The sequence below is a fragment of the Rhea pennata genome, chromosome 4 (genome assembly GCF_028389875.1).
Source record: "Rhea pennata isolate bPtePen1 chromosome 4, bPtePen1.pri, whole genome shotgun sequence".
In the NCBI taxonomy this organism is placed as follows: Eukaryota; Metazoa; Chordata; class Aves; order Rheiformes; family Rheidae; genus Rhea; species Rhea pennata.
Genome location: NC_084666.1, coordinates 49460013 through 49487313, shown reverse-complemented (window position 1 = coordinate 49487313; position 27301 = coordinate 49460013). Strand labels below are relative to the sequence as shown.

The 27301-nt window shown below is 36.4% G+C and overlaps 1 protein-coding gene across 1 annotated transcript in view; it reads right to left on the bottom strand.

The window, feature by feature from the left end:
• TTC29 (tetratricopeptide repeat domain 29) overlaps positions 1–27301 on the bottom strand; it is a 127984-nt gene that overhangs the window by 41841 nt on the left and 58842 nt on the right. Inside the window, exons 7-9 of the mRNA XM_062574759.1 lie at positions 18178–18269; positions 10572–10695; positions 6641–6872 (exon numbers count right to left, since the gene is read on the bottom strand). Coding sequence (XP_062430743.1) covers positions 6641–6872; positions 10572–10695; positions 18178–18269 — 448 coding nt within the window. The remainder of the gene's footprint in view (positions 1–6640; positions 6873–10571; positions 10696–18177; positions 18270–27301) is intronic.

The following is a 27301-nucleotide window of genomic DNA, read 5'->3' as shown; positions in this document are numbered from 1 at the left end:
TATAAAGCTGTCCTAAAGGCTCTGACAGTATACTGTAGTTTGAACACCACTTTTAACATTTTTTTCTCTCCTACAATTTGACTTATTCGGCAACTTTTTTTTGCTGATCTAGAAAACTTCTCTGAGAAAACACATGGTTGGATGCCACTGATAGTTAGCACAAGACTTCACTAAAGCAAATGCATGCTAAGATTTAGAAGTCTCTACAGAAAAGGATCAGCTGTCAGAAAAATTCAGATGAGAGAACTAAATCCTTCTCTAGTAAGATATTCTCCTATAGCTGTAGATAACAAGAACATTGACAATCACATTAGAAGACAGTGTACTTCTGGAAGAATTATAATACTACTTAGACATAAATGACTGCCAACTGTTAGAAAAAACTAAGAAAGTTCTAACACATTATTCCAAAATTAAACATAAAAAACCTCTATGAACCCTCTTCTGAAATCTGGTAGTGCCATGTCAGAACCATAGGACTGACCTAGATCTGAACCTGTGTGGCAATTCTTGATTATTTAATGCAGTACTTATAAAAGTATCACAAGGAAGAAAAAAAAAACAACCAAACAAACAAAAAAAACCCTGTACAATGCATATGTATAAAGTACCAGACTACTGAATATCTGTATTCTCCCATTATGTTTTCCTTAGACAAACTTTGGCCAGCAGCATAAAACAGAACAAACTACTGTTCTCACAGCAAAACTGTTGTGAACAGTGTTTAAACTATGTCTCATAGGCTTCCCTGAGAACTTGGTGCTTCTAAACCTTGACCACAATATACTGAATAACTTCCTTATCATCCACAATTTTGTCACATTTACTCCTTTCTGAAGTCCCACGAGTAACCACCTCCACTTTCTAAAAATATCTAAGTATAGCACTTAAATATATTTTTTCCATCCAGTTATCATTTTGTATTTCACAGTAGTGAATTGAAGAAGCAATCATTTAACATCTGTTTTCTGCTTGCTGGAATTTACCCAGGTAGCTCTTTCTACTATATCAACCAGTCACATTTCTTTAATATTGACTTAATGCAGTTTGCATTAATATCAAAGGTATAGTAGTATAAAAAACCCTAAGACTAATTGAGGATTTTTTTGGAAAAAAACAAAAGTTAATATCAGATAAAATTCAGCAACTGACGATTGTTAAGTGATGTGAATAAGAAGGAACAGTACAAGCCTAGATAATTTTAAGGATAAAAATAATCACAGAACTACTTATAAAAATCTTCTGGAGGGCAGAGGAATCTCTCTAAATTCCTTTCTATTTCTCATTATTTTTGGATGTACTTACTATTTTGAAAACTTAAATAATCTCTCCATCTCTGTAACTCTCCATTGACATGAAATCATAAGCACTGAAGCCCTTGAAGCGTTACAGGTCCATTAGAGGCCTTTGTTCCACCGAGTGTAACAGGCATTAACTGAGCTCTCGCACAGTAAACGGGCCAGGGAGAGGGCAGAGAGGGCCCAGAAGGTTGCTGGCAGGCACTGGACCTGCAGGCGTTCACAGCTGTTCGCAGCATTCCCAAATGATGGTCTGAACCACTCCGATCTTCTTCACAGTGGTGAGTGGAAGAAAATCATGGTTTGGTCTGTTCAGTCTAACTACTTTTAAACATACTTCATAATACTCAACAGCAAGTTAGGTGAAGCCCACCAATATATTATCAAGCAGAAACATATTTAAGGAATATATTAAGATTACATACAAATTTCTGTCATCATACAAGCTTATATTTGGCTCCTATACATACCAACTGTAGAATAGGGCTTATTAATAAACTAGCAAAACAATAGGACACACATGCGCGCGCACACACACACGCGCGCACACACACACATGCAGAGGCTTTGAGGGATAGCATGCACCTGCACAGTTCTTACAGTCTCATCTCAGTATCATGAGGCCCCAAAGTCTATTACAGTGGTTTAAATAGGAAACAAGCAGTGAAAGGAACCTGCTAAAACAAGCCATTACTTTTCCTCTGATATCATATAAGAAATTTATTTTAAGAATGCACACCTGTGTAAGGTACAAAGACTAGAATGGAGTTTTTGATCAATGCATCTTTCTCTTACATGTTCTCAGATAAAAAAAAAAAGTGCTATCCTGATGAACATTTACTGGGCAGATGCAAAGTACAATTGATAAGGTACATAAAAAACAAGAGTCCCTCCCCAAAAAAATCAAACCCAAATTTTCATCAGAATAGTCAGGCATCTAGGTTACAGTACTGTGGCATAGGAGTTTTATTGGGATACATAACTAATGGTTTATTAATGGAGAAAAAGCCAAGATCTGTAAAGTTAGAAGTATTCCTAGAATTAGTGTACTAATTCTAATAACAGTACCTCAGAGAAAATGCTATTGTTTAAAAAACAAAAATCAATTTATCACATTATGAAGCACACTAGTCACACTGTTAATAAAATGGTACATAAGTTACATGATTGTGGTAACTTACAGTACAGAAGATTTTTCAGAATTTGTCTGGTGTAATCTTTATCTCACATATCCCTTCTAACTAACATTCTTTAGGGATAATCCTTTTACTTACAAATGACAAAGACACATATGAGTTTGTCCTCAAACGCATCTGGTGAGATCTCTATTCTATGCCACACTGACAGGTTTTTTTTTAGCCACATCTATTACAGAAAAATGACTACTACACTTTTAGAAGATTTTTGAGATGTTTTAAGTGGTAACATGACAATTTGACTTTTTCCGTAATCAAAAAGGACACATTCACATTAAGGAACGCACCGTTCTATACCTCTATAAAAGGGAGCCAAAGAAAGAACATCGAGGAAATACACACTTGTGAGTAAGAATCAAAGCTCATTGAATTGTATTTTCCAAGCTATAGTTTCAGCTTGTTCATGTGTTTTAAATCACATTGAAGCCTGCTCAAGTGTGGAATGCTAGAAACAGTCCTGATCATTCTGAAAAATGAAAGCGCTCATAGTACAACATAATTTGTAAGACTTTGAAATTGATAGTACAGATGAGACAATCACTTAAGCTGCATTTGTAGCTATTATTTAAAAGCACACAGACTCCCCCCACTAAAGTGTTAATTTTGCAAAGTTCAATGCTAAAAAAAAAAAAGAAATTTAAATACAAATTCTAGTTTCTAGTCAAAAGCATATAGTGTTTCTCAAGAAAAAAAAAAGAATAATTCTTGGCATGGAGGAAAATAATACATTTTTAACTAACTCTAGTCTTAAAATTGTCTAGATGATTCCAGTCTTCCAATGTCTCTTGCTGAGGCATAGCCTTGCCAGATACAATGACCTAGACCAAAATTTGCCAGACTTGCAGAGAACCCAGTTCCTGGGCACCATTTCATTTAATCAATAGGGCTTTATCCCAATTTTTCCTTATTTCAGCACTTTTAGTTATTATTCTCCTTTCAAGGAGACTATTATTTAAAGAACCTGTGATAGATTTCTATCATTAGGCAATGTTAGTCATGCTGCGGGTTTTTAGGTTTTAGGTCTCAGTCACGAGGTCTTTTTGTGTGTTGTCTACCCCCCCCCATATAGTTTTGTCAAAAAAAAATGTAGACACACACACACACATATATATATGCATGCACACATGTATAAGTGTATTTGTACTTGCACTGACATCTCACAATGGCAAAAATAACTCATTTGGAAGTGAAATCAGGTGACTGAGTCAAATATAGTGGAGAGAAAAACAATCTTTCCAATCTTTTTCTGACAATCCTATCCTTTGGTCAATATATCTATTTTATTAATAAATGCTGAGGTAAATTGAGTAATTAATAGTTCTTCCTGCCTGGTTATTGAAATAACTGATTTAGAAAATAAGCCTTGGTGAAAGACAGAAGGTACCTAGTAGTGCTTGAATTAAAATGTCATGGTTCCTCAACTGGCCAAGTATTTCTTTTGCCTAAGGATGCAGAAACTACTTTAAGTCACAGAAAAATTATCCAGTTAGAACAGTTAGAAATAAAAACTTAGTACCTTCCCTTTTCCTTTCATTAGATTTCCCTACAGTTAAGAATGGAATCTTTAGCTGTTTTACCCTCAAAAAGACTGAGAAAAATTGAGCAGATTAACAATGCCGAGCTGTTTGAGAGAGCAAGAAATACTGTTCTATTATCACAGCAGGACTTTCCAAAGTGGTAAGTTCATCATAGGACACACAGACATTCTGCTAAAAGGTACAATAAAGGCTACACCTAAGAATGAAAGCCACTGAATGCTACTATTGAACTCGTGCCAGGATATGTTTTGCCAGACAAAGATATTAAAAATGTAATGCCAGTACTAACTACAGATTTGGCACACAGAACACAAAGAATGTTACAGATTGTGCTGACAGTGTGACACTATGTTTTCCTGGATGTAATCTGGGTATCATGAGAGTAAGCTTGGAGCACTAAAGACAGAAATGATACTGAACTGGAAGAGATGCTAAATATGCAGTAGCCACAGGGTTCCTGGAGTTAACTGGAGCTAGAGTGAAAACTAATATGGAAAGTAACAGACTGTAAATGAGGCAGAAATGTTCAAGAAAGAGAATCCAAGCAGGCAAAACTTGTTTCTGGTACCACACTTGCCAGGGAATAATGGGATTTTTTAATCATACTTTTTATCCCTGAAGCCCTGCTAAAGGGGAGCATGAAACTTAAGCTTAAAGCAACACGTATCATTTCAGAATATCCGAGTATAACAACTATTTGGAGAGAGAAATGCATGAAAGTTAAATGGAAAAACTCTTTAGGTACAAGAAGCAAAATACTCTCCTGCATTTTGAAGATACAAAAGTCGTCCTAACTGTCTTTTCAAGGCTCCCATTTTTTGGTGTTGCCATTGTTGATTTTGGTTGACTTCTCATTTACTGTGGCTACAGCTAAGGACCCTCTTATGAACTGCATGTAGAATTGCTTGAAATTGGATTCTTCTTTGACCATGTCTGTTGCAATCCTTGGCATCTTACACATCCTGCAATACAAGTCTAGCAATTTGTTATCAGCTACCTGGGACTGGGGTGGAGGACCGATCCTACAGTTTTGTCACAGAATAATAAAGAGATGAAAATAGCAACTGAGCCATCTGTGTAACACTGCCCCTGAGAATCATGATTACTTTGCTTATCTGTGGTAAAGGAGACTGGTTAACTTTTGAAAGTGATTCATCTAGGAAAAAAAAATTAAATCAGAACGATATGACCTTCAAACATGGAAGCATTTTCTAGAAAGCTCAGTTAAGCTAAGTGGGCAGATACACTCAAAGGATGGGAAGTAAAGGAGAGAGTATCATAGCATTTTAGAGCTTCTCTTAATAAAGTAAGAAGCTCCACATTTAACTCTAGAAACTCATTGTAAGAGAAATGTATTAGCACTGAGAAAGAACTTCCTCGTTACTACCACTGACACTCTAATCACAGTCCTACCTCATTTGTCATCACTTCAGATTTCCACTCAAAGAGCTGGCAACACCAATGAATGTACTTGCAGCACAATTCTCAGTTGCTTCCAGTGTTGCTCTGGTGTCCAGCTTGCCCTTATTAAACTGCTAAAATCTTCAGTTACCAGACTATTAACTATTTGTTTAAATACAGATTCAGTTGCTTCTTTTATATTAATTGTTCAAATACTATGACAAGAAGAGATACATAACAAAAGAGCAGACAAGAGTTCTTTGCCTTTGGGAGCAAAATAGCTGAGGGAGTTTGGACACTACATTTAATAACTTTGCAGCTCCCAACTTTCACTGCAAATGAGTACCATAATTTTGCCATAGTTGTAATTTCTTCCCATTCTACTCCAGATTCATCCTCTCAACCATGGGTATGTATAAAGGAAAATATTTTAAGAGAAGTAGACTTCTGCCTCTTCCTTCCCCAGCGCAATACAGCTTAGTAGTATTACTACTTGGAGAAAATGTACAGTTCTGATTTTATGTTTCCCCCCACACACACTGTAATATATGTTAAAATAAGACAATTTAACCAGTGAAGGAAAAGGTCCATTCCACAAAAAGTTCTTCTCCTTCCTGCAATTAAGGCAGGAAAACACAGTGAGGAAGTTATAGAGTTTTGCTTTTTTTTTTTTTTTTTTTTTTTTTAATATAAAATTCCTTTGATCATAGTATGTCTATGTCAGATATAAGTATGCCAAAAACCAAAACAGAACGCTCTTCTGAATTCAGAACTATGTCCATTGTTTTAAACAGAATTGAAAGCTATTTGTTACAGGGAACTTACTTTTGGGTACACCTGAAGAACCAACCGCAAAATGAAGATTTTTCTTTTTTTGAAGTTTAAGCTGACTGTTTGACTAAATCCATACATCACTTTCTGCATGTAAATGTGATGTTTTGAAAAACAGCATTGAAAAAGTCACCAGTCACAGAAGACTACAAAAAATCTTTTTCTCCTTACTATACTGCATTTAAAACTATTTAATTCAGTCTTTAATTCAGTCTTTAAAAAATAGCATACAAAGAAGTAAATCTAACCTCCATTCACTACAAGGCTAATTCAATGTGATTAAACCCAGCAAATAATTTAACAAAACTCTACAAGAAAAATGACTTAACCATTAAGGGCAACACAGCACTAATGCGTTTCATAACCAATGCCTTACCGACTGTAAGAGGGTCAGTACACATGTCACTTCTATTCTCCTTCCATGCCAGCAGGTACTTCATGCTGACGAGATCTGCTGCTTCTGTATGGTTGTTTACTGCCACCATCATTTTATGAGCCCTTGCAATGCCATAATAAGTCTTTGTTTCATCCACTAAGGGCAAACTACTTAAAGTGTTTGCTGCCTCAAAAGCTCGACTGAAATATTCAAATGCTTCATTATAGTGACCCTAATAAAGAAGAGGAAAAAAAGAGAACTGTAAAAATTATTTGTATTCACCTGTACTTTACCTCGATGCTACAGCCTGCTCCTCTCACACCCCACAGAAGCTGCAGCTGTGAGGCCAGCCCACAGAATGACTCATGACATGGTATTAAGCAAATCACTCCCTCTCTGACTCTGTTTCTTAATCTCTAAAATGCAGATAACAGTGTTCATATCTTTCTCAGGAAAGGAACTGTACTTTAGTTGTCTTTGTAGTGCTTTGAATATGCAAATCACTATTATCAATACCAGATATTAATGCTGATTTCAGCCAGGCCATTTAGCAATTGTCACTACTGTTTCACTAAGTTTTACATCTCTGTGAGGGGAAAGGTCCCAAATTACTATGGTGATATCAAATTCTAGAAAGGAAAGCTTAAAAAGGAAGAAAAGAATAAGCTTTAACAGTAACATAATGGATGTAATGCACTGAAAAGGACACAAATAACAATCTACAGATTTATGGAGAAAAAGTGAACATCAACAGGCAGCTAGATTCCCAACCGAGAAAAGAGAAACAGTAAGAGAAATATAAACCAGTGCTAGTAAACAGAAAAAAACCATCCTTCTGAATACAGAAGTCCAACATCCATGAATCCCACATAAAGGAATATAAACTACAGCAATGAGACTGAAAGAAATTTAAAAAATATAACAAGAACCATTTTTTATGTAAGATGCAAGAAAAAAGCTTTTGACCAAAAAGGAATGAAGACAAAACTAAAGAAAACGATGATAGGTTGAAGGATATTGCTGAAATATTTTTTGGTATTTTTCATCATCTCTTGCATCTTTCTTCTTTGCCATGAAACTATTGTGAAGTACTACCAGAGATGGAGAAGTCAAAAGAAAAGATGCAGAAGCAAGTTTCTAATTTAAGAAGTAGCACGGCACTATGCCTAAACAGCACATATGCAAGAGACTTGGAGAAACCTAAAGGCAAAGTGATTGAGTTGATAGCAAATAAATTACATCTCATTAAAATCAGGTAGTATGGTCCAGGTGTGAAAGGTAGTGCGTTTTATACTGGTATTATAAATGGCAGTGTGCAACAGAAAGAAAAATAAAGAGAAATAGAAAATAAGAGAGAAAATCATGTAATATTTATTATAGCAGGACAGTAAAATTATGCATATGAGGACACAGGAATGAATAAAAGAATAATAAATGGTAGTATGATAGACAGAAAGAAGAAACTTCTACCTACCATATTCGTGAGAACTTTAATAGGCTAAGTGACACAATTAGTGAGAAGACGGAAGCAAATCAGGCTAAGAAACACGAGAAAAGTGAAGTGAAGAATAACAGATTGTCATAGTAACTCCATCAGAGTTTGCATATTAAAGTAAGGAATCTGTTTAACAATCTGGAAAAAATTAAAACTACCTGTGCATAACATGAAAATAGGCATTTTAGGAATCAAGAAACCTATGGGTAAAGAGTCATGACTAGAAAGCAGGAGCTTAGCATACAACATTAAAGAAATACAGCGAAAGTGATGGAACAGTGCGATGACCAAATAGAAAAGAAATAGCAACCACATGGACAGAGCGGAATGAAATTGGTCAAAGTCACTTTGGAAAGGACATTAGAAGTTACACCCTTTGTTCACTAAAGGTCCCTAAGGATATATCAGGATATAAATAGAGATATCCATAATTCGACAAGAGGGAGAGAACTACTGTAGATTGTATCAATGTAGGAAGTATAGAGTGGAATAAAAATACCCTATAATGGCTTTAACTTAGATAATACTGTGTATGAATGCTGACACCAAGCAGGCAGTGATCCACATGAGGAAATGCTAATGTAGATTCAGTTTTGGTAAACACAGCTGACGTTGCAGAAAAAACGATATAGAAAATAGAAAAGTGTAAAGCTTTAAAAGATATCAATTCATATATTTAAATTAACTATTTCACACAAGTTTCTAAGATTAAATCACTGCATTTCTTCCCTTCTACACCATCACCACAGCTCAAGACAGCAAATTCTGATTAAACAAAAAGAATTCAGAGAACAAACCAAAAAGAGGCTAATTCTTAAAATATCACTTCTGATGTAACTGATTATTAACACTAGCAGCAAGAAGCAGTAAAGTATAAAAACAGTTTAAAAGAATTTACTTAAGTATATTCAAATCTGAAGTAGAATATTTAAGCACTATGTAACACCATCCAACTCTAAGTTCCAGATCCATTTTAAGGTTACCCCAACAAATTCTTGGACTTTCAAACTTAAGTTTTCAGTGGAAAATCCTGCATTTATGCCAAGGAACATACATAAAGATCTCAAGCTAATTTGGAGATTATAGCATAAGAGATTTTTTACTGCTCATGCAACAGAAACAGGACAGTAACTTTGGCACGGGGAGTTCCATGTAAGATGATTTTGAAGATGAAGATGCATTTGGGTATTGCATAATCAAAAGAGGATGAGTTGCCTGTTCAATATATTACACACAGAACAGAAATTCTACTAAAAAACATGGTTTAGTAATGAAGTCTAGCACTTAGAAGTTAGAAAATGTGAAATACATTGTTGTTGCCTGTGTGCATACGCACACACTGTTAACTCTGGCATTTTTCCAGTAACAGAACAAATCCTATTTGGAAATGACCATCATGATTTAGAAATTGTATTTCTAATTTTTAACTTTTGCTTCACAATTAAAATACTTCCAGGTTCCCATATTTTCCAGGCTGCAGATCAACTTCTTTTTATTACTTATTATTTCTAAATAATTTCCTGCAGCATTTTAACTCTAAAACAGCTGTTGAAATAAAGGGCTCAACATAAATCTTTTGCTTTTGCAGTAATATTTTTAACCCTCCTGATGTGATTCAAATGCCAATTGCAAATGCACTGCAACTGCTGCATCCCTGGACATTGAGCTGCACAGAGTATGAGACTCATTACCCAGAGAGGCAGTCCGCAGAACTGTTGCCTTTGCAGGTTCCATCTCAGAAAGACAATTCAGAGACTGGATCAGAAGGAAGTTTCTCAAAAGATCTTAGGGACTATGAAAAGAGGAATTTCTTGGGTACTCCTAGCTTAACGCTGTCTGTCACTGCCTATCTTCTGATTTAACAGGTCAAATCAAAGCCAAAAGTTGGATGGAGGAGTGCAGAATGGAAAGTCGCTGTGCTACTGACAGACCTCTGCCAACTATTTGCTACTAGTTTCCACTTACAGATTTGGCTGAGAGAATACAGAGAGGAAATCAAGATAAAATTAGAAACTATAATTTAGGATGTGGTATAGTATGCATCCACTTTTAAAAAGCATTAATTTCAACACATCCTATAACAAAATTTCATTTGTGTTAAATTTTTTATGTGCACAGATGGCCCAAACCGTGATTTGGACCCATACTTTCCACAACACTGAAAGCTTTCATGATCTGGATTTGGAGTTTTCACTTGACCATTCTAGAACAGCATCCTAAGTGTGAAATATGATGTAGTATTTTCACCTTAACCTTAAGGTATATTTCATATATTTCATTTAGAAATGTCAGTCACACAGTGTTTTCTCCTTTTGTAACTCTTGTAAAGTCCAATACCTAGATCAAATTCTCCTGGGTCACCCTCATATGCAAAAACAGATTTTTACGATGAATTAAACCCAATTGCTTGGCATCATTATTATAACTAATACTCACTCTTTCATTGCAAAGATTCCCAAGTAATACGCATGCATCCACCAGGCTTCGGCTTAGATGAGCATTCTCAGCAACCTTCACAAATTCTTCCAAGTACATAGCAGTTTCAGTCACTTTTCCCTGACTGAAGCAAATGACAAAGGATAAAATTAAATATACACTCAGATGGTTTCTCCAAATGCTGAAGATCTATCACCCTATTCCATATAGCTTTACTCTGTGATGACTAATCTGTTTTGTGGTGAAATTTGAACTAATTCTAATACAGATGTCTAGGAAGTCCCTATACAGTTAATGCATGAAGCCATTGTACAGTTCAATGCCTAAGCCATAATCCTCAAGGGCAGAATTGGATCCTTTGAGTGAAATAAAACAAAACTCTTCTTCAAAATACTATGATATATTTTAGGGCCAAGAATGAAAATGCAGATGATGAATTTGCAGAGTTTTTTTGAGTTTCTATTATTTTAATATTTCTCCTAATGAGCAGCTGATAACTTTTTCAATACAACTAGACCTCACTTTCTGAGAAAATTAAGGGAAAGAAGTAAGAATGCTAGTTTTTTCAGTAAGATTGTCTCTGATTCTATCATTTAGAGCTGCCACTTTTTGCTACAGAATCCTGGTGGTACAGCAGCAGCTATACAATGGTTCTGTCTCTGAAGTCTAAGGATTACAGACTGCTCCCGAATGCAGGAGTGCTCCCGAACACTGTCTGCTGCACTTTGGCTGGACAGATCAAAGGTTGCTGGAGTCACACTGACAAACCTATAAACTCTGGATTGCAGGTGTCACCTCCAAATCCCAGTGAGATTAGAGCAACCTCAGGTCACATCTGAATCTAAATTGAAAATTGGCTAATGTGCTTTGACAATAACATTTGCACATACTCTTTTTTAATAAACCTGGTCATATTAACAATGTAAGATCTCTGCAGTATGGTTACAAGATACAAGATAGACATTCGGATTTGCTTGTGAGTGAGGCACTACAATCTTTTTTCCTTTTAGGCTGAAGTGTAACTGCAGCTGACCTCAATATTAGCCATGAACTTGAGTCTCTAAGGTAGGAGAGCAGAATGCTAAATGTCAAACTACCAAGCAAGACAGAAAATCCAGTCTTAATTAAGAAACTCACAGAAATAGAAGTTCATAAGTGATGAAGACGTGTGATTTATTTTCTTGTTATTTTAAAATACCTTCAAGTTATATTCCTGTAGGAAATGATTGACATGTTTATTTAAATTACAGCTCTTACTGTAAACTATATTAGAGGTACATGTTTTCAAAATTTGGCAGGATTAAGTCTGCTGCAATTCTTTACCTGTCTTATAAAATCAGAGAAATCATAATAGGGAAGAGCCTGCCACTGAACAGTAAACACAGTAAGCACCCTGCAAATTTACAATATTGCAGTGATTATCTCTATGTGACTGAAGTGGGCAAGGACACTACAAAAGGATGCCAGAACACTGGAAAATTTAGATGCCTGAAACGTTCAAGTACAGGTTACTTTAAAGCTTACCTGTTAATGAGCACAGCTGGAGTTAGTAACATTTCCTAGTTTAAGATTTTTATCATGATATCATGAGTATATGAAATATACTGTATTGCAAACATTGGCCAACTGTCAAAAGACTTCTAAATTTCAGAATCAGGAATGTATTTTTTTTAAACCTAGTTTTCTTCCTAAGGAGAGAAAATCAAATGTTTCCCCACAGAAATACAGCATATGATTTATATAAGTTAAAGGACAAGGTTAAAGTGTTAGACAAATATTAATTCCAGTTTTTCTAGTTTTCTATATGCAGTGCACAGGTGCAACTTGAAGAGCATATTATATCATATAATCATTAAATCCATTCAACCAGACCTTAGAGAGTTAAAAACATATATTCTGAGGAAAAGGACTCTTCGGTCCAAGGAATGAGAATGAAACAGTGCAGAATATTTGTGTATCAAGGTGATTCCAGTTTCCAATTGGGAAAACGGGACTGTTAACACCCACATCCCCTGACAACTGTCCAATTATGTATATCACACTTGGCCTACTGTTTGCAGTAGAAGTAATCAATAAAGGATGTGGTTGAGTGAACATAGATTTTGGTTGAACCAATGCATGAAAACTTAATCATTTACTCAGAGTGGAGAAATCAAATAGAGGAGAGATGAAACAGCCACTAAGGGGTTTGTTGATTGTGCCACCAAGTTTGTGGGCTAGAGGCTGAAAATAAAAAAGCAAATGGAATCAGTGATAGGAGAAAATGTAAAAAGGTTTTCCTAATTTCATGAATTAATAGAAATTTTTTATATTTTACATAAAAAAACATGTTTCATTTATAGAAGATAGGAAAATTGCTAGGGCATATAGTGTCTTCCAAGCAAAAAGAAATCAATTTGATATGTATCAAAAATACAATTCTCAGCATGAGAACTTCACTTATGCCAACCAGCAATCAGCTGCTAAAATACAATTTCTCTAGTATTTTCAAAGGAAGTACTAGAAAGCAATACAGGTTGAGATACTTGAAGTATACTAGAAAGATTACTGACATACTTTATCCCGTACAAGTCCTGATACATGAAAAACAGGTTTTTCCTACTCAAAGAGCTAATACTTTATAACTTCTTCAAAAACCTACATGTTATTTTACACAGCCATACACTTTCTATCTCTTTAGGATGCAATTTCCTAAAAATATAGTCATTCATAATCCCACAGAACAGTTATGATGGCTTCAGCAGAAGAGATTACGTATCTAAAACAGCTCATCTACTAGATTCATGCTAAAATGAGATTTTTATCCTTATTAGATCTTTATGAAAATATGCACCTTTCACTGCTCCTGTGACTGAATTGGATGTATAAATTATATGTCCACAGGAAGTCATTACCATGGTGGACACTGGCAGAATACGTCAAGAATATGATGCTACTATGTCAGATTTTTCCCTGGAAAATGAGAGGCCTAAATGCATATGATAAGGATTTTCAGGACAATTTCCCATGGTCTGAGGAAGTGAAGACTTCACAAAAAATTGCAAATTTATAGACAAGTTCTGAACTATGATCAGGGTTCAACCCACTTCCTCCAACATTTTTCAAGGCAATCAGTGCAGATTCTCAAGATATTAAGGTTATAATGTGTCATTTTAGTAGCTAAGGGAGCAAAATCACCTCTTTTCTGTAAAGGCACCACCCGTCAAATATAAAATGATTTGCACTAGCTTAGTCTGTATCAGGCTAAAAGACAAATGAACAAAAAATGATCAACCTGAGTCTGGAGACTGTCATAAATGGTAATTCTTCAGTATTTTCTAATTGGGCTTGTCAGAAATTGCTATACATCAACAAAGTAAACACCCAAAAGTTTGGCGTAAGAGTAAACAGAAACATGCAATGTTTTACTCTTTTACATAGACATTTCACGCCTTTTTTCTATGCCCTTTCCTCCTTCAAATGCTGAGGAAGAACAAAAGAAACTGGACCAGCACAATCTTATTTAAGAAAAATATTGCCACTGAATTTTGAAAAGTTGTCTGAAATATCTGTCCTACTGTTAAGGAGCATTACATGGCAGACAGGAATTTATCTGCTTAAGACACAGATCACAGAATTACAGAATAGTTAAGGCTGAGGGGGACCTCTGGAGATTGCCTGTCCTCCTCTGCTCACAGCAGTGCCAACTTGAATAGGGCCATGTCCCCTGGGATTTTGAAGGGCTTTTGAAAGATGAGATTCCACATCCTCTCTAGACAGCCTGTTCCAGTGTTCAGTCATCTTCACAGTAAAGAAAAATGTTTTCTTATGTTTAAATGGACTCTCCCGTGTTTCAGTTTGTGCCAATTGCTTCATGTCCTCTCACTGGGCACCACAGGGAAGAGTCTGGCTCCTTCTTTACTCTTTCCCAAATGTCTGTTCATGCCCGTTGATAAGATGGCCCCTGAGCCTTCTCTCTTCTCCAGGCTAAACACTCACAGCTCTCTCAGCCTCTCTTCATAAGGCAGATGCTCCAGTCCCTTCATCATCTTCACGGCTGTTTGCTGGACTTGCTCCAGTATGTCCATGTCTGTCTTGCACTGGAGAGCCCAGACGTGGACCCAGCATTCCAAATGTGTCTCACTAGGGTTGTGTCATGTGGAAGGATCACCTCCCTCAACCTGCTGGCAACATGCTGCCTAACGCAGCCCAGGAGGCTGCTCACCTTCTTTGCCACAAGGGCATGTTTCTGGGCAACTTTTTGTTCACCAGGATCTCCTGGTCCTACTTTGCAAAGCTGCTTTCCAACTGGCCATCCTCCATCTGGTCCTGGTGCACACAGTTATTCCTTCCCAGGTGTAGGACTTTGCACTTCCCTTTCTTCAGCTTCAGGAGATTCCTGTTGATCCATTTCTCCAGCCTGTCAAGGTCCCCTTGAATGGTAGCACAACCATTGGTGTATCAGCCACTTCCCCACCCCAATTTTGTATTATCTGCAAACTTGCTGAAGGTGCACTCTGTCCCATCATCCAGGTAATGAATGAAGATTAAACAGTACTGACCTCAGCATCAATCCCTGGAGTACACCACTAGTGACTAGCACCCAGCTTGACTTTGTCCCACTGATCACAAAACTTTGAGCTTGGCAGCTCAGCCAGTTTTCAGTCCACTTCACTGTCTACTTATCTAGCCTGTACTTCATCAGCTTGTCTATGAGGATGTTACAGGAGACAGAGTCAGAAGCCTTGGTAAAGTCAACATAAACAAGATCCACTGTTCTATCCTTATCCACTAAGCTAGTCTTTGCATTATAGAAAGCTATCAGGTTGGTGAAGTAGGATTTCCCCTTATAAATCCATTCTGACCAATCCCAATCACCTTCTTCTTCTTTATGTTTAGAAACTGCTTCCAGGATTATCATCTAGTCTATTACCTTCCAAGGGACTGAGGTGAGGCTGAATGGCCTGTAGCTCCCCAGATCCTCCTTGTCAAAGACAGGAATTACATTTGCGTCTTTCTAGTACTCAGGAACCTCCCCTTGCCATGACTTTTCAAAGGTAACTAAGAGTGGCCTTGCTATGACATTAGCCAGCTTGATCAGAACCAATGGTTAGGGGTAGAGAGATAGGGTAGTGGTTATCACATCTGCTTTGCATGCTGAAGGTCCTGCGTTCAAGCCCCCGTGGAACCAGCAAGAGGAAATCTTTGGGAGGTTGGACTAGATGACCTCCAGAAGTCCCTTCCAACCTTACTGATTCTGCGAATGCATCCCACAGATCTGTGTATGTTGAGATGCTGACCATATTCACGAGCATTTTAAATAATGCTCATGAATCATGAGCTATTTTCTGATGCCAAAGATACTTTAAGGTCTACTTAGCTGGTTTTTGTGCTTGAGATACAGTTAAAGTAATTATGGAATTTACGTTAAAATAATTAATGGATGGATTTTACAGACTGGCATCTCCCCATCCATGAGACCACCTTACAGAAGAGTTCCATGAAGACAATGGATGAAAGTTTCACAAGTGTCTATGACCCTCAGTCACACTACATTTCAAGAAGACATAAGGCTCGCATACACAGACAGATTTATGTATCTTACACGAGACAGTCATTAAGGTTTTGGAACATAAATCCAGAATTATGAATCTTGGTCTTTTTGCTTAACTGAATGTAATAATAAAGACACCCCAAGTTCATAGGTGCATAGCTTTTTCTACACAAAAGTTTCTCAAACAGTTGAAATGTGCCCAAAATCATCTTGATGTTTTACAGGGCTGCGTAGTTTATAGGCATATATGCAGACATACATGTAAGATGTTTAATTTGGTTAATGTTCTCAGGGCATAACTACCAAAATGATTTTACCAAAAATGCCACAGCATGAATTTTCCAGAGGAAAGGTTTATGGTTATTTCTTTGCCTGTGCAATTAAAATCCTCATTCAGGATGTGAGAGAGAGACTCTCTTTCACTTCAGTCAATTACAATGTCGCTCTTCTAGAAGAATGCCTCATATACTGAACTGGAGAGTTCTACCTCTCTTACTTTTCCTGTTTTCAAACTGCAACAACCTGAAATCAGTGAGTGAGACTGCCTGATCTCAAGTAGCTAGAGAACCTAGATGGTGTGGAATACAGATTTGACGCAGAAAAAAATCAGCAGCCATTTGGGGGCAGGTTTAGCTCAGTTGGTTAGAGTGTGGTGCTGCTAATGCCAAGGCTGCGGGTTTAATCCCTGTATGGGCTATGCTGAAGGTTGGACTAGATGATTTCCAGAGATCCCTTCCAACCTTACCATTCTATGATTTCTTCTTTAGCTGTGCTTTTAAGAAAAGAATTTTCATTTGCTCGATCCTTCAGATAAAGGGATGCAAACCTGATGTCAGAAGGTTCTGAGTACAGAAAAGTATATTCTCTCACTCCAGAATGCCTAAATTCCATTAGGAGGCAATTAAGATACACAGTTTTCTAGGTGTTTCCTTCTGGTTATCTTAACCCACCCTCTACCCAGAGCGCTGCTTTTAGTTAACTACAAGGAATCTACAAATGCAACTGAGAACTCAGACACCTTACTTCTAGGGTTTGATTGTATCATAGGAGTCAAGTATGAAATAGTCACTCATTTCAAAAGCTGGTGACCCAGCAACTGAATCTTTTTCAGGACCTTAGACCTAAGCCACTTTTGAAAAGGAGACCTAGTCTTCTAAGTCTGTTTTGTGACTTTGGAATATTTTATGCTGTGTGCTTGTTTAGGAAGGACAGAATATGAATAGCCATGAGTTATGCATGAGAGAGTTAAAGAGAACTATGATTGTGACTGATTCCTATATGATCTGAAAGGCCATGTGACCAGGCACCTAATTCAGAACTGAGAATTTGCTTCCTGCACAGAAATAGATCTGGTAGCAAGTCTTCTTCCATAAACAGTTTGTTACTCTGCATCATGCAGAGGATGACTCAAGAAGCTACAGTCTTTATCTTGACTGTCTTTCTTTCTTTTTTTTTTTTTTTACCTAGTTCATAAGGTAATTCTAGTATAATATTTATGTCAAAATTATTTGTGTAAGAAATTGAAATAATTTCCAAGTAATTCACTTGCAATAAGATTTTAATGCCAATTGCTGAAATGAAAATGAAGACAAAGATGTAATTTGTGCAAACTACTTACCTGTACAGGCACAAAACAAAAATGCCTCTCTAGAAGGACTGAGGTAGAACAATAAATGGAAACTTCTCTTACAGAGAAGTTCTACAAAGGTTACACTAAGGTACCTACTGAAGCATACTATATTCTTCAGGATCTCTGTTTTTTTTAACCTGGAAAACATGCCTGGATTTCTACTTTTCAGGAAGGTTCCTTCCAAACTGTTGAAAAAACAATCCCCAAAATATCAATGAAAAGAACATATTATAGTTTACAGGTAAGGAAAAGATTGGATCATACAGTTTTAAGAAATGGTACCTATTTAAAATAACTTTCGGTGAAAGGGTCACTTACTGCAAGAAGGGCATTGCTTAAAATTTAAGCAGTAAGTAATGGGAAGCGACAGACCTCTAACAATTTAAGTCTTTCACAGTTGAATGAATGTGCACTGACAGCAAGACACGGATGTGCTAACCTACCTTACCAGAATCTTGGTTATAGCTTCATATGCTCTGCCCAGGCCAGCTGAATCACACAGTCCTGTGAAGATTTTTACAGAGGTATTCAAAATCTGGGAAACAGGAAAAATAAATATATCAAGCATTTCCATTTTTGATTTGCAATCACTATGTCCATATGAAATACAAAATTAAAATTTTCTCACCTATATATTTATTTTTTAATTAGCTGTAATAGGACCAGGTTCTTGATCTTTCCTTATTGTGATTTGAAAATACTCAATAATTACAAATTAAAAATAAAGATATAACATGCATTTAAATCCCTTTATTTTCGTAGTTCACAAAAACCAAAGAGATACTACCTGTTTCAAAATATAATTTTCCTTAGCGATTATTTAAAAGATGGATGTGTTTTTATGAAAATCTATTCACCTCTTAAGATTATATCCCTTGCATTCATAGAATTTTAGCATGACACACTGAAATACACTGTAAAGTTGCTTTTCTTTCTTTAAGCTGTCACTACGAAAACTCTTCTTTTAGGACAATTTGGATGCACAAATAAGTAAATAAATTATAGGTTATACATTTAAACTACAGTTGGCTTAAAAATACTGTAAACGATTTTGCTATGTGCACTACTAATTATTCATGCACAGAAGCAATTTCTTAATATTTGTTTGGAATGTACTCTATTAGCATGACCTCTTCCATAACTGAAGGATTACAGCTGCTGCATAAAAACATATGATCTTAATTTAATTTAACACTGACATCACCTGTATTGCATAATTTCTCTTTTCATCCACCTTTTTCCAATGGCGATGAAGGGAGAATGCACATAAAATTAAATCTATTTCTTTCCTCCCTCCCTCTTTGTTGCTTGACCCAACCTATTACACACATGAGAACACAGGAAATCTCCAAAGACTATCTATGGAAATCCTTTTTGCACATTTCCAAGAAAGGAGTAGTGAATGTCATTTACTAGCTTTGAAGGGGGATGGGGAAATGCACAGGGAGACATGACAGGACCCTCCAGGCCCCAAGATGCCTATTTATCTTGAGGTAAAGGGCAGGGCACTTTCGATTAAGACTGCATCCCCTGTCATTGGCAAAGTGCATGGTTCAAAAGGAGACAACTTGTGTGTGCTAATGCCACTGATATCACCATTTCTACTAGTGTTCCCACGACTCAGATTTCTTAGTTTCTGAAAGAGTCTATACACATGAGTATCTCTGGACAATGCTCTATTTTTGAGTTATTTAAACTCTGTGTGTGCAAAAAGCAAGCAATTAGTGTATAAGCTACACTGTTTATCTTCACTCAAGTACTTCCTTGACAGAATTTTGTTTTCACGTACATCAGTATTGAATCTTATACCTGAAGGTCATTGGCAATTGAGTTATTGATGCATGTGATACGACAAAAAGAGAATGCAGACACTGCTGTTAAGAACTTGTCACATCAGTTCTGAACTCTCCCTAAACCGAATGCCTAGGCAAAGTTGTCAAGGCCTGCAGCATGTCCTTCTAATAATCCAGGCTAGTAACAGTCATACACAGGAGTCACTTCTTGCTTTTCCATTTAGTTCCTGCTTTTCCATCTAGCTCAGAAGACCTAGGGTACTTTTTGTAGTATTTGTGCCCTTATTAGAAAGCCTGCCATAACAGCATCAGAAGGTCTGAAAATTGTATGCATTGGATTGAAAATCACTCCTACTTTGAATCAGATAGAGATGAAAACAACCCAATTTATTTTCATGAGATATTAGCGATCAACCTATCTGTCTGAGTTCCTGTGAATACTATATATGAAAAGACATACATATGTCAAGAGAGTACTATCTGAGTGGGCATGGCTGGGCCAGTGATCTATATGCTCTCTGACAAGTGCGTAAGTATTGAGAGCAGCTACTCTGGTCAGATCAAATGAATTTACATGCTCTTATGAAAGCTGTTTTACCTTTAGATAGAAGTACAGCTCAAAAACCAGGCCTTTTATATATTTTAGGCTAATATATGCAGAGTACAGGGATACCCAGACAAGAGATGAAACATGTCAGTAATTAATGGTGAAGACCTCTACATAAACATGCACAGTGAATGTACAATTTTTGCTGCATTTGTGGTCTTAGAGAATACAGCTGTTATAACATAAACAAAAGAGTGGAAGAAATGATTTAGAATACAGAACAAAAATCTGTTTATTAAGGGAATGTGTTTCTGTTCCAGTATTCCACACTAAATACTATGCATTAAAATGTAATATTGGTAATTTTATTAATGTGAAAGAGATGTAAATAACATTATACAACATTGTGTAAGGAGATATCAAATAGTAATATATAAGATAATCTACACTGATAATGTACATTAAAGAGTTTCATATTTATATTAATCTGATTGAATTTCCTTTTCAAAAAAAACAGTTAAGTTTTAGAGTTGCTGAAAGTGCAAAATGTTTTATTATTTTTTTTTAATTTATTATGTCCCAAAAATTTTGAGGCGCAAACTGATAAAATAGATTTATCCTGTTCATGCTAGGGTCCATTATAAAATTTCCATATTTTCTCAGAGTTTGATACCCCTAGAAACTAGTGAAAAAAAGATCATAGTACATGCAGCTGAACAGATAGATTAAAATCATGTATGGTTCTATCTATCCCTAAAAATAAAATATGTGGTAAGATTAGAAAAAAATTTAAATGCCACACTGATTTTGGTCACAAATTACTTTTTGGCTCTACATGACTAAGTACACTGACTGCAGATCCACAGCAGAAATACTGGCTAAAAACCAAATAAATTGAAAGTAAGTTAAATACAAAAACTAAATACAAAAACAGTGGGATTTGATCACTAGTTCTCATTCATGTAGAATATGGGAGGATGGCAGGGTGAGGACTTCAACTTTGTCTTCCACATCACCGGTAATTGTCCTAAACACCATCCAATCTTGTTCTGGTGTATGGGGAAAGAAGTGGAAGCTTTTTATTGATCTGGAATGGAAATATAAAACTATAAAGAAGCATTGTACAAATTCCCTTGTTTTTTTAGCACTAAAAGCTGGACGTGGGTACATCTGAAAGGAAGATAGCTATTGTGAGAACACTATACAAGAAACATCTCTCTCCGTCTTTGCAAGTCTGGTGTGGCTACAAATTGTTAAAGTGTTAAAAATAAAGCAAAGTAACTAACAGTGCCTAAATCCTCAAACTAGAGTATACTTGGTGCATAGCTCTTGGAGTAACTCTCTAGGTAGTGGTGAACATCATGTTTACCTTCTTTGCCAAAGAAAATATTGGTCAGATCTCAGTTGAGATTTGCTTCTCAGTTATGTCAGTATTATGCTACTGCAATCCTCCTGGTGTTATCTCATTTATGTAAAACACATGCACTGACTCCCCTCCACTACCCTGAATCTCATCCTTTATTTCTTATTATCACACCCATATTCCTTTTACACACACAAAAATACACACTCACCCACCTCACTGGCACATATTCAGCACACACACAAAAGGAAGTAGGCTATGCTAAACCTTGATAAGAATATGTGAGGATAATGGACAAAAGAGTAAAAATCAATGGTATAAATTTATGTTGAATAAAGAATGTCTATCCAAGTCAGCAGAAGATTTATGCTACTACTAGTATTTTATCAGTTTGGTAAAATATATTACTCTGCCAAAAATGTGACAGGGTGACGCTGATTTATAGTACTGTGCATTAAAAAAACACAAAAACATAGTTTTACTCTCAGCTTTGCACTTGATACTGTCATCAAACATATATATTTATTTTGATTTCTGAAAATCTAACTGTGTTTACTCATTTCACAGCTGGTGAGCAGTAAAGATGCTTCTGTCTCATTTACAGAGCTTGAACATAAATCAGACAATCAGCTGCAACATTAGTTAAACACATCACTAGCTAATGATTTCTGACAAGCACTGCAGTAACAGGCTAAGGCCCAGGCTGGGTAGCAGCATCTGAAAATATTTTTCTGGAGCCAATAAAAGGTGCTGGTAGGGATATTATTGGTCTCTCATCACTTAGTACTTCTTATGTACTTTCAGAGAAACCACATAGCTTTGACAATCACTGAATAATCTTTCACATGCAGTTCAGTGGAAAAAAAAGACATTAGAGCTGTTATGCATAGGCATTTTAGTCTGCAGTTTAGTGAACTCTCTTCTATATCTCTCCAAGAAATGTATATTTAAATATACAATGAAAACTTTTAAACCGCTCAGGCTGTACCTGTCTAGCTACATTAGCTTAGCTCACTGTAAAGAAAAATTAATCACAGATTCTGTCACAGAGCTGCCTTTCATATCTTCCATTTGGTGCTGAATTTGAATTCACCACAGAAGGAAGGGCCAATGTGCAGAGCTTTCGGAGCCTGACGTATCTGCGTGACAGAGGAACCTATGCATTCATTCCATCCCAACTGTTTTTACTACTCCATGTAGAAGGGGCTTCCACAAGACACAAAAGTGCTCTACAGGAAAACTATGGCAACTTTAATTTTTTCTTCATATTCTTTTGGGGCTTGAGAGTGCATATTTTCTCCAGAACCTGGAGAAGTCCTTTCAATGTGGAGCTACAGGGCATTTTATTTATGAAAGAAAACTGCTACCGTAATTTTGCAGACTTTTTTTCCTCAGATATACCGCAGCCAAGTTTTCTGATTCTTCATCATTGTCTACCCAGTCCTCAACATACTTAAGCACATTTTGTTTTGGCACCAGTGCAGTCTTTACTCTTCTGTCACCATAACTTGAATGGTTCTGTGCCTTTGGTTATACCTCAGTAATGCCAAAGGGGACGTTTCATGATATGAACCAAAATGTATTCTTACATTGGCCAAAATACAACGGGAAAGAAGTTAAACAGTAACAAGACTGTAAGTACCGTTCTTATAATGTATTGATTATAGCAGAGCTCATTGATCCCAGGAAAAGAAGACTGGATACTGGATACTATCAACCAAATGGTAGGCTGCGCCATGTTAAAGGCTAAATGTATTTAGGCATAGTGAGCATCCAGAACAGAAGTAGAGCATACTGTCTGTATGCTCATCACTAAGGGACACTAAAACTGGGTGCCATGCTGTGGAAAGAAGTGGTCCCTGATTTGCCAGAACTGTTAATTCTCCCTCTTCTTTCACAACTGAAATTTACCAACACAGATTAACGTGGATGCTAACTCGCTGTCCTTAGTCATATCCAATTACACTGGACTCTGTTGTTTTGATAAATAAACAGAACAAAATGAAGGAGAAATGTACAAATCTCACTACTGCTGCTACAAGGAAGAGAAGAACTTGTCTGGCTTGTTCAAGAGCTACTGTTCTAGGGAGTTTAATGTGGGTATTTGTATAATCCATAGCATAAGCATGCATCTGGCAGGAAGGGGAATAAGGGATGGGGGGGAGGGAAGGCAGAATCCACCCAGAACTCTGCCTAAGTCAAATGGCAAAGTGGAGCACACTTGTTCATGATCTTTAATAGGTTCTTGCTAGGACATGGCTATCACTAACGTGTTGCTTGGAGGACACTCTCCAGGAGAGACAGTCACTTCACCCAGTCTGTGCTCTCTTCTTTTCATTTTTATACTTGGCTGTCGAGTGCAGTATTTAGCTTGATGCTCTACTAATATGCACGGTCACATATGCTTCAAGTTACTTGGGTCTATATCTGCTTGCCCAGGAAGACAAGTCTTTCATCCTTCTCTTAGTAGCCTATTAAGATAAGATCTAGGGCTCTTTGGTTGTCTGCATTAAATGTTATTTGTATATTTTGCATAATATTCACTCTATTGAACCTGAATCAATATGTAAAAACAAGCAACTCAATAACAAACTTTTTTCTCCCCAAGAGGCATTTCAAACCTTTACTAGCTTCCATAAGGTTAGGATTTCACTCTGTATGCTTCATTTTGCTGAACAGGAAATCTGAAGTATGTAGATGATTGAACAAAGGTTAACTTTTTTTCTCATACTTATTTCTTCTGTATCACCGTTCTTAATACCAGCCTTCTGTGCTACTAGCAACAATACTACTAGCAACAATATTAATTCTGATCATCTATAACTACAACTTTGTAGAAATGTGGTCATCATTTTATTAGTTACTGTACTTTACCCCATACAGCAGTTTATTAAAATAAAACAAAGAGCCAGTTCCTTCAGTGCAGAAACATATGCAAACCTCAAAACCAGGTATTTTAGTATGTTACTGTTGTGCAGTCTAAAACCTTTACTGCAAGAGATATTCCTCTAGCAAAGGTTGCTGCAATCTTTATTTAGAACCAGAATGTAATGTTTTAAAAAACAGCCATCATGGACATATTTCTTCAAAATAAAGCATGGTATAACAGTCTAGAGTGAAGAAGCTTCATCTGTTACCTTTTAACAGCAATATAAGAGGAAAAAACAGTTTATGTATCCTTTCCATCCTGACAGATGTGACAATAGCTGGAAACACTATGCCTGCCAAGAGCTTTTATCAAGTATGTTATAACAACTAGTAATAAGTGTAAATAATAAATGGCTACGATCTTATGGGAAACGGTGGCAATACTAAACAATTTTTGGTGCTTGCTGATGGGAGTCTGCTAGTCTTGGAATTCCCTGACTTCCCAGTAGAGTTTTGGCCTGACAATAAACAACAGTTTAATACTTTATCTAATCCCAGCCAGGAGGTAAGTTCAACAGCAAGCTTTTGCAGATGTTCACATCCAATAATCTATCCATAATTGATGAAACAGGGAGGTCAGATGTAATGGTTGCTACTATTCCAGCAACAAATAAATGGTTATTGACAAAACAAGCCAGTGTGGCGCTGAGTGCTGAGCAGTGACAAGCATGAAACAGTGCCGAGACAGAAGTAGCAATGTGAATACAGCCCTTCATCTTGAGAACTCCTCAATATGATGTGTGGCATAAGGGCCACTCTGACACATAAGCAGATGGAGGTGACTTGTAAAGGAAAAATCAGATTCCTCAAGTACATAAAAGACAAAGACAGGCAGAGGCGGAGAAAGAAACAATGAGAAAGGGGTGGACAAGACTGGAAATTTGGGTAAGTACAACTATCTGAATTGTTCAGAAATGTTTTTGTACAGCAGCACTGTGATCCAGATGTCTGGACTGCTTTTATCACACTGCCATGTCTTGTGAATGTACCTGGCTGTCAGATTGCACGAGCCTCCTAAGACCCTAATATCATAGTGTATGCATGTGCATGCTTCAATGCCCATTCCTTCTTAGACAAAGCACCTAGCAATATTCTGCTTCAAGCTTATTAATATCTTTAGGTTACCCATGAACTGATATTTTTAATTACCAAAAATGTTCCTAGCTAAAAGCAAAAAACAAAACTTCAAATTTACATCCCACAATGGTAAAAAAAGAGACAAACTACAAGGGTATTTAAAATTTTAAATCAGTTAGAAACACATTTTTCTGTATGAATGTATGAAAGTTAAGCAAAAGTTCTCATTTGGCTGAAAATCTGATATTCTGTAAGTTTTAGCCCATGTAAGAAAGGTAGTAAAAGGATTAATAGACTGTTTTTATTGACTGAATAAAACTTGAGTCATTTACATGCAAATAGACATTTGAAATCTCGTGCATCCATTTCAATGCTAAAAGATAATATTTTCACAATGTTTACTGTGTAATATTCTAATATGAAAAACAGCAGAATGAAATGGTGGCCATTATTGCTATATGTAGTCATAAAAAGATTTCAGACAGAAATATTTTAAATATTAATATTACTAAAATCACTTAAAGCACCAAGGAATGTTAAATCGATTTATTTAGAAGTACAATTTATTTCACACTTTGCTACCAATTCTTTTGATCAGCTCTGAAATAATACATAAGCTGAAAGCCAAACAGCAAAACAAATTGCTTCTAGCAACAAAGCAGGCAAGCTTTAGGTTTTATGCTGGCACGCTTCAGTGTTTTAACTTCTCAGATTATTTATCTATCAAAGGATAAGTTTTAAATTCCTTAAGATTTGATGCCTGAATCAAAAAGACCTCCCTTCCACCTAGATATCAAGGGTTCTGATCCAGCAAGGAAGTTAAGCATTTGCTGAATATATAAGGTATCTTCTTGTAGTCAATGGGAATAACTATAGTGAAATTTAAACACATATTTAATAAGGGAATTGCTGTAGCTTGAACTATACCAATTTGAGAAACCAATATAATTTTTTAAAAAACTTACCTCATAGATTTGTTTTTTTTTCCAAAAGCCTGTTCATTTGAATTAAAGTATACAAAGGAAAACAAAACATCTCCATTATGATTATGTTTGCATTTAAGTACTGAAATTCTCAAATTGGTAAAGTGTGGTTACAAACACTCCACTTTCTAAAACATGTAAAAAAGTCTGACTTGTGTAAGTACATTATCTAAATGAATTTAAAAATTCTAATAAAGTCTTGCAGTTCTTTCTGGTAGTTCTTGGTGTAATATGTATAATTTCTTTAATGAACTTAGTACTGACCGTTCTGAGGACGTTTCACACTACCGCCTTTCAGATAATACAAACATTGCGGCTCTATGTCTTTTGCCTTCCCTTGAGTATATACGGCATTTAGGCTACAAGGTTTGGCACACCTAAGTTGGAAACCCAATATGGTCTAAAGCAGGTGAAATAATTACCTCTGAAACACACAGTTGTTCAGCTTTTGTCTCTTTTGTTCCTTGTCCATGGGAATGAAGCAAACTGAAATCTGTATAATAGCAGTTATTTGAAATATTTTTAATTAGCTGCTCTAGAATAAAGTTTCAACACAAAAGGCACAGAATGTCTTCCTAAATCACATCTTATAATTCACAGAAGACAGCATTTAGTTTTAGAAACCTTTGCCAGGGCAAATGGGCTGATCATAATCTTATATTCTATAAAATAGACCTTGTGTAGCTGTAGTCACAGCCTGGTTCCTACCTTTCCTGGGAACACATAGGGAAGAACCATCTATGCTGGCCATACATCTAGCACAGAATATGGCTCCATCCAACCTGCTATATCAAACGGGCAGAGTCAGAGCAAAGGCTCTAGTCGTTCTCCATGGCTGCTGAGTGCTCTGCCATCTATACCTGGGTGAAAAATGGA